This window comes from Ciconia boyciana, chromosome 5 (genome assembly GCF_034638445.1).
Source record: "Ciconia boyciana chromosome 5, ASM3463844v1, whole genome shotgun sequence".
Taxonomy (NCBI): Eukaryota; Metazoa; Chordata; class Aves; order Ciconiiformes; family Ciconiidae; genus Ciconia; species Ciconia boyciana.
In genome coordinates, this window is record NC_132938.1 from 17,454,572 (window position 1) to 17,468,138 (window position 13,567).

The 13,567-nt window shown below is 37.2% G+C and overlaps 1 protein-coding gene across 11 annotated transcripts in view; it reads right to left on the minus strand.

The window, feature by feature from the left end:
* The window catches only part of PROM1 (prominin 1), a 67,212-nt gene that overhangs the window by 21,297 nt on the left and 32,348 nt on the right, over positions 1-13,567 (minus strand). For 10 of the 11 annotated variants that reach the window (XM_072862908.1, XM_072862907.1, XM_072862904.1 and 7 more), the window contains 6 exons: positions 8,806-8,926; positions 5,950-6,013; positions 3,511-3,600; positions 2,006-2,223; positions 1,517-1,591; positions 198-261 (listed from right to left, as the gene is read on the minus strand). In XM_072862908.1, coding sequence (XP_072719009.1) covers positions 198-261; positions 1,517-1,591; positions 2,006-2,223; positions 3,511-3,600; positions 5,950-6,013; positions 8,806-8,926 — 632 coding nt within the window. The remainder of the gene's footprint in view (positions 1-197; positions 262-1,516; positions 1,592-2,005; positions 2,224-3,510; positions 3,601-5,949; positions 6,014-8,805; positions 8,927-13,567) is intronic. The other variant, XM_072862905.1, reaches the window with a different exon arrangement.

The window sequence follows — 13,567 nt, forward strand, 5'->3', positions numbered from 1 at the left end:
TCATTAAGACACAGTTGCTGTCTAGGGTTTTTTTGTGTCACCAAATTTAAAAAAAAATAAATTAAGTTTTATATTTCCATTTTTAATGATCTTTAGCCCAGAAAATATGTTACCAATAAAAGAAAACAAAAACATCAGTAAGTATTTAATGTTGATGTTTTTACATCAATCAAAGTGAAAAGATAGTTTGTCCTCACCTGATAAAATGTTCCCGGTTTGATTCACCACTAAGTCTGGAGTATCATTAAATGCTGCATAGCCCTAAGCATAAAAGTTGGAAAAATTGTAGTAAGTTTCTCATTGCCAAATTACTTGCAATTTTTTTCCTGTTAAACAAGGAGTAAAAGTATACACATGCTAAAATGCACATGGTAATACTATGAAAAATACATTTTTATCACTGCACATTAGAAAAGGTCAAAGCAAAATAGGAACTCAAGTATATTTCAGATTCAGTTTGCTCTCCAGGATATTCCTTGGGAAAAAAAAGTAAAAAAAAAAAAAATCTACATTTAATTACACATGCATCAGTCACAATCATCTCAAACTTTATAGTACTGTCACCTGTCAGATCTATCTCATACAAAACTGAGACTGTTGCCTGTCAGATCTATCTCATACAAAACTGAGAATGCACATATGAAGACTCACTGAGTGAAAGGAGTTACTGAGTACCAGTCAAACACCTCCTCTTTGCAATTGTATGCCTTCTTAACATGAAACGCATGTTACAAACAATGAAATCCAACTTCCTCTAAAGACACTGCAATGCTTTCTTTGGTGAGAAGGGGAAAGAAAGGGTCTAAACTGTGGGGACCAAGCTCAGTAGCTCATCTGGACAGAAAGGAGAAGCCACTGCAGTGGATGCTCAAAGTCTTACTTCCTTCAGGCCTGATCACTTCAGAAGCAGGCAGGGGTCTGAGCCCCCTATACACAGCCTTTGGTTTCAGAAAATGCCTTCTACTCCTAGCAAACGTTTTCAGATTGCTAGATCTTTAAACTGCTCAAACTAAGCCATCTTTTCTAGGTGAAAATCATGGTGTTTTATGGACAGTCTTGCAAAAAATACTAACAGTAGTTACATTAGGTCCATTGCACCAGTTTTAATATCAAGTATGCACATAAAGAATTTGAAAGACATATTTCAAAATAGCTGGAATACAATACAACTAATTAGGAGATCATGGATTTTTTTTTTTCTTTAGTTTAAACCAAAAAATGTAGAGCATGCTAGTAGATCCATGCTTCTGCCTTTTTGTTTTTTAAGGATTGTTCTTTCAAGCAGGCAATTAGAAATACATTTTCGATCTGTAGTATCCTGGGGATATAAAGCACTACATTCATTTCAAATATTAAATCTTGGCCAAACAATGGAATAATAAGGAGACACATCCACCATGAGGCAGGATGAGGTGGGAACAAGATAATTCTGCTTGAGAAAGCCAAGGGAAAACAAGTGATATGTAAGCATCCCAGTTTACTAATTAACAGTTTACAAGCCTGTCAAGAAACATACCTTTTGAACCAGACTAGAAAGGTCTATTTTAAGGACATCATTGACCTTGGCAAGCTGTGAGCTCACTCCTGGCAACTAGGAAGCAAAAAGCATTCTTGAGTCACATCAAAGTAGTAGTCTTGCTAATTTAGTGAATATTTCAAAGATAGGAGAGAGGGTAAAGAAACTAGAAAGACAATTTGTATTAGAATTTTTCTAGCACACTCCTGAAACCTTTGCTGTATAAAAGTAAAATTTAACCTCAGTATTTTTGGGAGGGCAGATTATTTCACTGCCCAGAGCAGCACTTTAATGTAGCTGCTTGACACCCACTTTATCCTCTTCTACACAGAAGATGAAAACAGTGACTGGAATTACCCAGAAACACAGAATAAGGGAAGGTCACTTATCTCACAAGTGACAGCACATGCAGAGCCATTAAGTTGCAGAGATACTCCTGGGCTTATTCAAGGCAATCACACTGTAAAAGTCTGAAAAATATTCTCTTACCCCACTAAAATTGGCATTGATGTTCAGTTGATTTAATGAATTCCTGATGATATTGCAAGTTGAGGCAGCCTGAGCCGCAGAGCATGCAGAATCATTGAGGGTGTTGGTTAGATGCATTTTAACATCTGTCAAGTTTGCATGAAGCCTCTCTGTTCCCTCCTGCAAAACCTCTACAGAGACGCTCACATTTTCCAGTGCCTCCTTCGTTTCTCTGATGGCTGCAAGGATGTAAAGTTTTTTAAAAAATCTTTAGTTAGAAACCAGTCTGTGGATACAGATAAGAGGAGAAAGTGAACATGCATAAATGCTATGATATTCTTAACTCTCTAGCACAGAATACGTATTTTATTGCACATAAAAATACATGACTTATGTTTTCCTACAAACAAATGAATGTGCTCAGGCTACTTTTATTGAGATTCTATCCACTTCCCAGATTACTCTTTTCTACCCTTTCCCTACCTCTCCTTACCCAGTGATTTCAGTAAAGAACTTTAACACTGGGTCATTAGAAATTAAAAGAAAGCCCATATCCACAAAACAGTATTTTCAGTATTTTGGTTATAATCCAATCCACAAATTATGTAGCTGCAAGATGAAAGGAAAAGTGATCATGTTGCATCAGCACGCATTAATGAGTGTCCAACACTGTCCGGCTTTAGATTTCATCCCAATCACACCAAACCAAAAAAACAACCACTGAACAGATGTCTACTAGACAAAAAAATCCCACAGATACAACTAAAAATACACAAGTTACAAAAATAAAGTGCACTTCACACAACATAAGGTTTTATTGTATTTTTTACCTTTGATAGCCCTTTCCACTTTGACTTCAAGACAAATAAGAGAAATAAAGCAAAAAAGGAGAACGATGACAAGTGAATGAGAAAGAATTCATGGGTGAAAAACCAAAAGTGACTCAAGTTCATGGATGCCTTTCCCTTTGCTCTATAAACTGTATCTGCTTCCTGAAAAAACACTTAAGTAGGAAAATAATAGAATATTTTCTTTAAAGGGAGACAGAACTAAGCATGAGCAATCCTAAACTCAAAGATACAATGAAGAAATGATGGTTAGTGCTCTCATAACAGGCTTGGCAGTAAGTATATAGGAGGGGGCCATTGTATGTTCATTCCCTGACTTGTTGAAGACTAAACTGCAAAGACCTATGGACCAGCTCTTAAAGCAGTTTTCTTAGTCTCCCTTATATTCAATGGAAAGGGACAACCACCTGGAGCAGGGAATTCGGATTTCATCTCTCTTCAATGGCCGCTGAAACTAGGTATCAACAATGGCACATAAATCGTGATTTAGTTTTTAAATCTATTTATAAACCTTAAAATATCTGAAATCCTCAGTTTAAAAGAAGCATCAAGGCATGTAGAAAAATGGTAAGTTGAATCATGGTACTGCATAAAGCCATGCCATGCTGTGCACTAGAGAGATGATGCCTGTCTTACCATGGCAACAGAACTTTAATACAACAATATGTACATTTTTACCTCCTGCCATTGTCAGAACCGCATCAAGTGCGGGACGCACTTCTTTTCCCAGCTGTTCTTGAACTCTACTTCCAAGCAAAGGTCCAACATCTGTAGCATGGAGAGATAAAAAACCCATTACACACTAGTTCAATTTAAACCCCCTCTTAGCATAGGTGCTGTCAGACTCTTATTTAACAACGTATACATATACTATTAAAATTTCTCTAAAGGCCTGACAGTCAGAACTTAGTGACAGAAGATAACACAGGAACACAGTTCTCCTTTAGCTAGCTATAGGCCTATAAATGAAAGCAGTAAATCAAAATATGGCAGAGAATATTCACTAGCACTTGACCATATAGGTAAAGACACATAACATTTCAACAGACTCCAAAATATGTATTTCATTGCATTTACTACTTTTTTGGAAACAGATTTTTTTTCCACTATTTTAAACAGGTCCAACATCTGGACAGGAATTTTGTGGCATACACTTTCACTACACGCTATGTTTTCGTAGTGCAAGGGAAAAAAGAAAATTAATTATTTTCCTTTCTCCTGTTCCTCATGTATCCAACAATGTCAAGGTCACCCACAACCCAGACCTGCAGCTATCTCCATTGAAATCCCTTAAGCGTGTTAACCACACATCTGCCAGTCCCTGCCCCCTCACGCAGTGCATTCACAGCACTGATGCTCACAGTGCTGGCTTCATGCTTACCCACGGCTATCCCCACCTCAAACCCTCCTGTCTCACTGCCCACAAACAGAAATGAAGCTTAGTTCAGCAAGAAGACAGCCAAATGCTGAGCAGAGTTTGGTGAAGCATCTTAATGTAACATATCCTTTAGGTAGTCGCTGGGTGCCCTCCATTTTCGGATCATGGTAAATGGCTTTTGAGTTTTTTGCTCTTGATGAGATGGGAATACCGCATGGTACAGAAGCATCCATTACTGTCAGCACTGTCATGTCTGGCTTGAGATGAGAATTTGTATCAAGCAGAAAACACTTTTCAGCATTTCCTTAGGGTGGGCAAACTGAACTCATCTACATTTCTCTCGAGGTTTATGCTACTGTTGATTCCATTAGAATGAAATCCTTTTGTCCCCAGGTATCACACACTTAATTCTGGTATTTCAAGAAAGTAAAAGCTATCTTTATTTATTGATGAGCACTCTCATCACAGATCCAGCTAGGTTCCTGTTAACTAACATATTAAATTGTCATTGAGAACAAATAAATATTTAATTTGAAATTTCATTTGGAGTGCCTGGAAAGCTACAAGCTCGTACTTGAAATGCAGATGTCTCTTTTTTTATTATTATTATCACAGACTTAAAGATGACACACATTTTTTTAGACCAGAGTGTTCCTGCCTAGAATTAAGTAGGAAGACTACTACTACTACTACTTTTGCAACCACATTCAATGTGCTTTAGTAGCCTCATATAGACAAGACACACTGACCTCCAGGTATGACAAGCTGGCTGCATTGAAAACTACCTTTAAAATAAGTTTTAAACCTGGACAGAAGCATAGTTTCTGGGCATGATAAGTCAAGTCATGATAAGTGGCATGCTGCCACAGTTGCATAGTTTGACCCCAGCAACAATCCCGTTTAAAATCGGTTTTGGTATTTCTGTATTTCACTTCAGTCTGAAATGCAGACCTGTACACATTTATTAACACCTGCTAACAGTACATCTTGAATCCTAATCTGCACTGAATATGGTCGGCCCTTTCTATTATTAAGAGTTTTGGAAAGTGATGCTTAAATTTAAAAAAAAAACCCCCAAAAAACCCAAACCACACACCCCCCCCCCCCCATCAGTGGTTTCATTGTTTCTGTTTACTGAGAGCTTTAAAAGGTGATGCTTCGTATTGTAACTGTGCTGAAGGGAAAGTGCAGCAGTTGTATTTCAAGTTTTATCTCCTGCTCTTCAACTGCTCATTCTGAAATGGCAAATACGTTAAGCAGCTTTAGAAAGAAGATAAGCTTATACCTCAGCTTCTAGCTGAGTAGAGGACAAAGGTATAACAACAAAAATAAACAAATACAGAGATCTCACTCACTGGAACCATCAAAACGGCTAGTAGCTCTGTTCCTTGACATTTGGCTCCACAGTTAAAAATTGAGGAATAATACTCTAAAAAAGCATTCAGTATTAGTGGTTACTGAACTATAAAAAGGAAAATAAAATATTAGCTTGACTTATTGTATAAGCAATTTAATAAAAGATTTTTATTTCAGGAAATAATATGCATTACAACAGCTCCGAGACATTTTATGTGAAAAGAATTTTAGGTTTTAGTCTCATTTACCACTGAGAACAGCACTTCTACCTGAAAACCATATTCTCATAAATAAAATTTCACTTTGCATTATGAGCTATTTACATCATCTTATTGAAGTCTTTAAATACACATCACTAACTCCCTTTAAATCAAAGTACTTACTATTTAGGTCAGAGAGAGCTTTATCCTTAGTTGTGTTGTACTGGCTCACCAAGTAGTCAATTTGCTGAAAAGAAGATGATAAAAAACCTATTAAAATAATTGGAAAAAATGCAATGCTTTTAAATAATGATTCAAACTGCCACTTTGAAACAATCAAAATATTTGTGCAAACCCCCCAAATCCTGGCTCTCTACTGTTTTCAGTTAACTAAGTATTTTAAAACCTTGCTTGGCAGAACTGCACATAATAAAAGATGTGTTCAATTGGGAAATCTATTTAATTGGAACATCTCTGGGGTAAATGATTCAGCTTAAAAGTGTTAAGTAGCAGGAACTGTGGCCTTATGAAAGCTACACATCAGTCAGGCCAATAAGGTTTTGCATGTCTTCATCTCTGTTATTTGATCTTCTAGTGGCATTAGTTCCTCCTTCACGGAGAGACACTAGCAAGTTGATGGAGTGGTAATTCTGAAGTCGTTCACCAACCAGACTGGCATGTATCTGAGCAGCCTCTCAGAACTGCTCTTGCAGAAAGGAGCTGGCTGCTCCGTCTTAATGCAAATGGTTTTCCCTACCCCCAGGTGGATTTGGTCCAGTCACAACTTAGGCTCTAACAAGACACCATAACAATATGAAACAGCAACTTAGCTATCACCAGATCCTGGGTTTGGACAAAACGCTATCAAAGAACCATCCCAAGTGGAAATCTTACTGTACTAATTTTGAAAAGACATTAAATAACCTTCATTGATTTCTGCATGTTTAAAATAATGCATTACGAGTCCTACCCCAATTGAGTTAAAGTAATGTAAAGGTTAATACACTTGACAAATGAGGTTCCAACTTTAAATGTGACTCAAATGTGGACCAAAGTATCTGGCTTCAGTCTCAAACTTTCCGTGGAGTAAAGAAAAAAAAAAAAACCAGACAAAAAACCACCCTCAAACCAACCTATCGACCATACAGCAGTGGACGTAATTAAATGACAAAAGTATGAGGCAGACCTCCTTCTTCTAAAAAAGGAGAAAAAAAAGTTTCTTATTAAGAAGACTGTAGATATATTTTTGTTTGTTTGTTTTGTCTTCCTAGGCTAACCTGAGGACTAAAATTTTGCAGGGCTACAGGTTTTACGTCATCTCCAGCAATGTCACAGACAAAAGGCGATTGTGTATAACTAAGTGTTATCACTCAATACTCATAGTCTGCAAATCTTCTATGACATGAAATCTTAACATGTGACTTCTTTTCACAAATCCTCTTATATGCTGTACACCTCATACTGATGAGTCATGGACATCAGTTAGGATTTCAGAGCTTTATACCAAATTAGTTGGATTCTACAACTTTTTCAAGAAGCTGAAGTCCTTCTCCTGTCCTTAAGAAATTCTTACAAATGTGTGTGTATACATGATACCCATGTACCTTGTCTGACAAAATGACTTAGAAGATATATCTGATGACTGCATTGTTAAGTGTCATCAAGTCTAGAAAAGAAAAATTAATAATCTTGCACAGAAACTAAAAACCTACTACCTAACTGAGACTTTGAGGAACCCCTGGCACTAATGTTCAAGTCCTGACACTTTTAAATTCAGTAATTCAGATGTTTTTATTAACTTTTTAGCTAGTGTCTATTTTTTTTCTCTATTAGGATAGTTACTTCTACGTAACAGATTTTCTACTCCAATGTTTCCTGTTGTCAGCAGTCAGTGTGCTGTGAAGGGGAGTCTAGTAGTTTCTGATGCAACTGGATTACATCTTTCTGTGCCCTGAGTCAGCTCCAGACTGATGAAAGGCACTCTGTTTCAAAAGAGATTGTTAGCATTACCTCCACTTCCTGCCATATACCTCCATCACCGGAATGTCACAACACCACGTGCAAGCGAATAACTGTATAGGGAACAACTCCAGATATGGAAACATTTAATGGCATCCCCTAGATGTCTCCTGTTCTCATACAGTCCTGTCAGCAGAAAAACAGCTCATAGGTTGCAGGAGCCCAGAGTTACTGTGACTGGGATGCTACCACACTCGTGGATCCCACGTAATTGTGTGAATTCCACCTATTTCTAATTTATCAGTCACGTGCAAGTAAAACAGATTAATCCAATTAAATTTAATTAATTAAAATTAATGAAAGCCAAGATAATAGGACTGTTGAACTTTTTTCCTCCTAATGCATAAAGAATTGAAATTTGTACATGGGAAAATTCACAAGTCTTCCTTACTAGCATTTCTTTTTTTCTTTCAATGCAAAAAAGATACACAGAGGACTGCTTTTGGGACTTTAAGGAAAGGCTGAAAGTAGAAAGGAGAGAATCTTTCCTGTTCAGTATGGCACAGTATGACACTGGTTTAAAGAAAAAACGGTCAAAAATACTTCTGGAAAAGAAGTTATTGTAGCTCACTCCCAGAGCACATATGAGTAAGTTCAAAATACAAGGAAACAGGAAAGAGCAACAAGGAATCCCAGTTTTCATGTAGTATCTTTTTTTAATATGTATTCCTTTTAAAATCATATTTTTTCCAAATGATTTACCTTCTGCTAGCAATCTACACTAGTTCAGTAGGAGGAAAAGGGCCTACAAGCATCATAGCAGCATACTCCAGGAGTACAGCTCAAAAGTTGCTCAAAGAATGCTGATCCATCAGGATAACTCCCAAACATTTACTGCTACATGAAAATGTCTTACCTTGCATCATTTATTCTACTTCGTGAGACTGACACACAAAGAATAAACAAAATACTGCAGGTGTGATTTATACCAAATAGAAAGAAATTATTATTTTCTGCAATACTTATTTCTTACACCTCTTCCCTCCCACCCCCATTCCCCATAAACAAAAAATTCTTTACCGCCGGAGTGTCGTTAAGGAAAATTTTCAGATCTTTAAAATTACTGTTAACCAGTTTCTTTGCTCCTCGGACTTGGTTAGTTAAATGCTGGTTGGCAGCATATGCACAGAGCACTCCAACACTACAAAAAATACAGATAGTAGATATTTCTTTATTATTGTAAATGCCCATTTTGACATAAAACAGAACCAAAAAATTACACCAAAAAAGTCAACATTATCAAAATAAAGGTCTCCATAAATTTACACACTCTCTTTTTCTTACAGGTTCTCACATGCATCATGAGGCAGAGTAGAGGAATTAGCCATAAGGGCCGATATTGTATTAATAATTCAAAAAAAGAAGGGAAAAAGCAATATTAACCCGAAGTCTTCAGAAGTTATTAACATACAGCTACCTATCCATTTGCATTGATACTGTCAGAAAATGTGTATAGCCTAGGTAAATTGTACGAGACTTAGAAATGTCAGGCTCTTTTACAAATTATCATTAACTTTGACACAGCTACAAGCAAATGCTCATAAAATAACTGTAAAAAGAAATATTTTACACTTGAAAACTTCAGCAACATTTACTCATAATGGACCAATTTATTTACATAATTGCATAGATCTTTTAAAAGCACAAGAATAGTCCCTATTAATGCTAAAATAATATATAAGCATTTCCTGATAGTAAAATGAAAGGTGGAAAGTGAGCTAGACTTCCAGTCAGCACTGCTGCTGATTATTTTCTACTTCATCATTCCCCACTGTAAAATTCTAATTACAGCATGGCAGATCTGCAAAAATAGCAAGTAAAAAGGCAATTAAAAGTCCCATGAGAGGCTTCAAAAGCTCTCTCATGAGCCTTAGTTTTTTGTTTAGTTTAGGCATAAAATAGACTTAAACAGAAGGATGACTTTTTGTTTTTAAACGTCTCACATTCACAACAGTTAACCTTTTAGACAAGCACCAGAAAAATCAAGAGTAACCACTGGAGTGGTAGTAGCCTCAAAAGCAGGCTGACTACAAACTCATTTGATGGGTTAAGCACTAACTTTCCCCAGATTAACTGGTAGACAGCACAGATCCACTCAACACAGGCATAACACATTCCCAGAGGGCAAACACTGCCTAGAGGCTGCAGTCAGGCGCATCACAGGGAATTCCTGGATGGCACATTTGTTCAGTCTCTTATTTTGCATTGTAGTACAGCAGCTCAATACTAGAGAGGCAGCACCCTGAAAAGCCATTACAGACATCCAAACAGGAGAAGGGAGTCATTAACACAAATGGTACTGTACTCCTCCCAGACTGTCAAACCTCCTGAGCTGGGGTGTCCAGAAGACCTAAACACTACTATTCGTGAATAAGACTTTGAGAAAACCCATACCAGGCTTCCTACTGGGCAAAATGTATATGGTAAGTATAATTCTTGCTCCAAAGAATGTATGTTTAAAGGAAGCCATAATACAGCCACTTAAATGAGAAATTAGATGGTGGAGAGCAAATGGGTCCCTAGAATAACATGATTTGCATATCCTGGCAAGACAGGAGCAAACACCCTGATAATGTTCGTCTCTTTCTTATAAATGAACCAAAGCCAAACCTTCATCTTTATTTTGCTTTTCCTATTTTAGCTTTCCTGACAAGGTAAAGGCTTGTTCTCCCGGTAAAACTGATCTCAAGTACAAGAATTTTTGCTGCTCTGACAAATACGCTCAGTAGGAAACTTTTGAATTCAGATCATGATATAGGGAGAGATGGCAAGACTATACGCCACAGGTGCTGGTCTATTAGGATTGATTCACTAACATTTTTCTCAATATCCAAAAAACCTCAGAAGAGGATGACAAGAGTTTGACATAAAGAGGTTGTTTGTTTGCACAAAATTTCACAGCTATGTCTTCAAAACTGGCTATTAACTACCTGCCCAGAAGTCACTAATGAACGAAGGGACACCAACATTTATCTTACTACTTATTTAACTAACAGCAAATGCCATAGTTTTATTTCCACTCTGACCAACACTCGAGCAGCCATTATCATCACCTACCACTCATGGAATGAGCACTCAGAATGCATAAAATACCAAGAAACTGAGTAACTTTCAACATAAGCAGAAGTAAGCAGTTTCATTTTGGACAATGAAATATATATTATTTCTTTTCACTCTACAGTGACAGCAATTGTTTTTAAAACTTTTCTTTTTTTTAAATCAGAAGGTAAACTATCTCAAGCTATCAGGAAAAGTAAACATTTGTATATCACTCTGAGGTTCAGAGTTTATAACAACATCCTTGTTCTTTGGACAGACAGGATTTTTATGTCCTTTCAATGTTATGCTCACAGAGCAGAAAGGTCAATTGGAAGCTAACAAAACAGTACTTTGTAAGACTTGAGCATGATCATTTTTCTCTTCAGTCTCCTAAATGGAAGGAGTGGGAGGAAACAAGATAGTGGAGATTCTTTAAGCAGACAAGGCACTTGGAACACTTTTGACTACATTCTGAACGTAACTAAACAAATACACAATATGAGACAGGAAAAATCTATTTATTATATAACTGAGCCTTGAGTCAACATTCAATAAGCAGCTACAAGGAGAGAGGCATAAAGAGGAATAAAAAGGACAAGCTTTTTCTATAACAGAGTAGAGAACTGTTTGAACAGTCTCTTCGGGCATCAGATATTCCACACTCAATTTCTTGTCAGGTTTCACAGACCGATATAAATGTTACTAATCCAGCTGGGGGAGAGAAAGGGGGGGACACCCAAGCTTTTCTTCAGCTGTGCTTGCAAAAAATTTCGAGTCACACAACAGAAACCCTGAACAGATTTACATACTGGGGAAATGCCACCTTCCTCACTAGTAGCTAATGAATGTAAGAAAATAACGGGCTAGAGATTTCTGTACCAACTTTTTCACCGATTCTTTCAGATAATGTTGATTCCCAGGTTCTGAACAACATGCATTACGAATTCCGCAAAGCCAAGAGGCCGCCTATGAAGCCTGCATTAGGTACTTGCCAATATACCAAGTATCATTCCCCTCCTTCAGACTTGGGTTTCCCTAGCTTCATACGCAATAATATAAGTTCTTTCTTGAAGTTGTGGATAACACAAGCTCTCTTGGAAGGACAGAAAACTGACTATGTATTTTTCTATCTACTGGCCAGGACACTTTCTATCACCAGTATTACATTTGGTATTGCAGTGTACACTTTCTTAAAAATCAAATGTCCCTTCCTTGTCTTTATGATGTAGAGGAATTAATGAAATTGCATTTCTTTCCCACAGAAAATGTGCATTTGCCTAAGCCTACAGATGACTAGAAAATAAAATGAAATAGCAGCTCTCTGTCCCTAAACTCTCAGTTAACCTTTGAAGAAAAGCACATAATTGTTTTAATGATAAATATGGAATATCAAACCTACTCAGCTACCTATTTGACAGATTATTTCTATATCCCGTGCTCTTTAGCAATAGAATCCTACTTTGTATGACAACATGCTTGTATAAAACCTGTGAATTATCAAAAACATGACATGTATTTCTGACTCAATCTACCAACAGAAATATATCAAACACAAACCGCATCTACTAGAAATTACACACTTAAGACCTATTCATTTTAAGATAAACAACTGTGTACATAATCACAAGACTTCTGACTTGCTTCTTATATCGCTCCTTGAGGAAAGCATACTTCCTACATATGCCTCACTTTCAGAGAGCACACCTAGGTAGAACTTTGGTTTTTTAAATTAAAAAAAAAAACAACTGTCATCTTTATATTTCCTTTACATATTATTCCAGTAAACTTAGTATTAAAACCTCATCCTAATTACCAGAGCACTGTATCAGTGGAAAAGTGAGAAGAAATAATATTCCTCATGAGTAAAATCTACTAGCTGAAATCTTCTAAAATCTACATTACCAGCATATATCAGTCAGTGTGAACTTGCATGCTGACACACAGAAAAGCCATCCCCGTGTTACTAGAGTTTTCAAGAGTTGTTGCCTATATACACACAATCTACTGCAAGCTCTGTGTTCGGCGTCTTTCCCCTGCTAATACTGTCTACCATGCATTTGACCTGTCTTTCCCAGCCAAGGAAAGATAGCTTAGACCTGTCTTTCCATAAAAAGTACTGAAAAAAAAAAATAAAAAAAAAATAAAAAAGAAAACATGGCTCATGTTTCCTGCTCTTCAAAGTTCTGATCCGTTGACTGAGAGAATCCCAGAACAGCTGGCACTACGAGAGAGAGAGAGAGAAAAGATGCAGAACATACACTTAGACAGTACACATCCTGAAGAAGTCCATCCCCTAGAAATCCTTCCCGTTCCCTCCAGCAGCTGTCTGCATGTACGTTCCACTGCAGGGCCTTTAAAGAAAAGCTCCATTGGCAGAGATGTGGGTTCAGGGTACTGTGATGGATGCGTGCCTTGCTAAATGCATCTTCTGAAGTGGCACAGCACTTGATGAAAGAGTCTATGGTGTCCCAGTCACCTGGCAGGGGTTTGGGAGACATATGCCCAAAGGAGGCCCCCAGTGCTGCATGAACTTTAAACTATACCTGAACAATGAGAGAACCCACCCTAGAGATTTAACGGCACATCTTGATATAATCCTGTATTAGTGGAGATCATTCAAGTTTTTGTTCTTCTGGCTCTGTCTGCAAGTAGCCATAAAGCATTTTACTTGCACAGGACTAAACTCTTTTGATTATTGTCACAGCTTATGTATGCAGCTGTGGCACATCTTGAATGTGTGGTT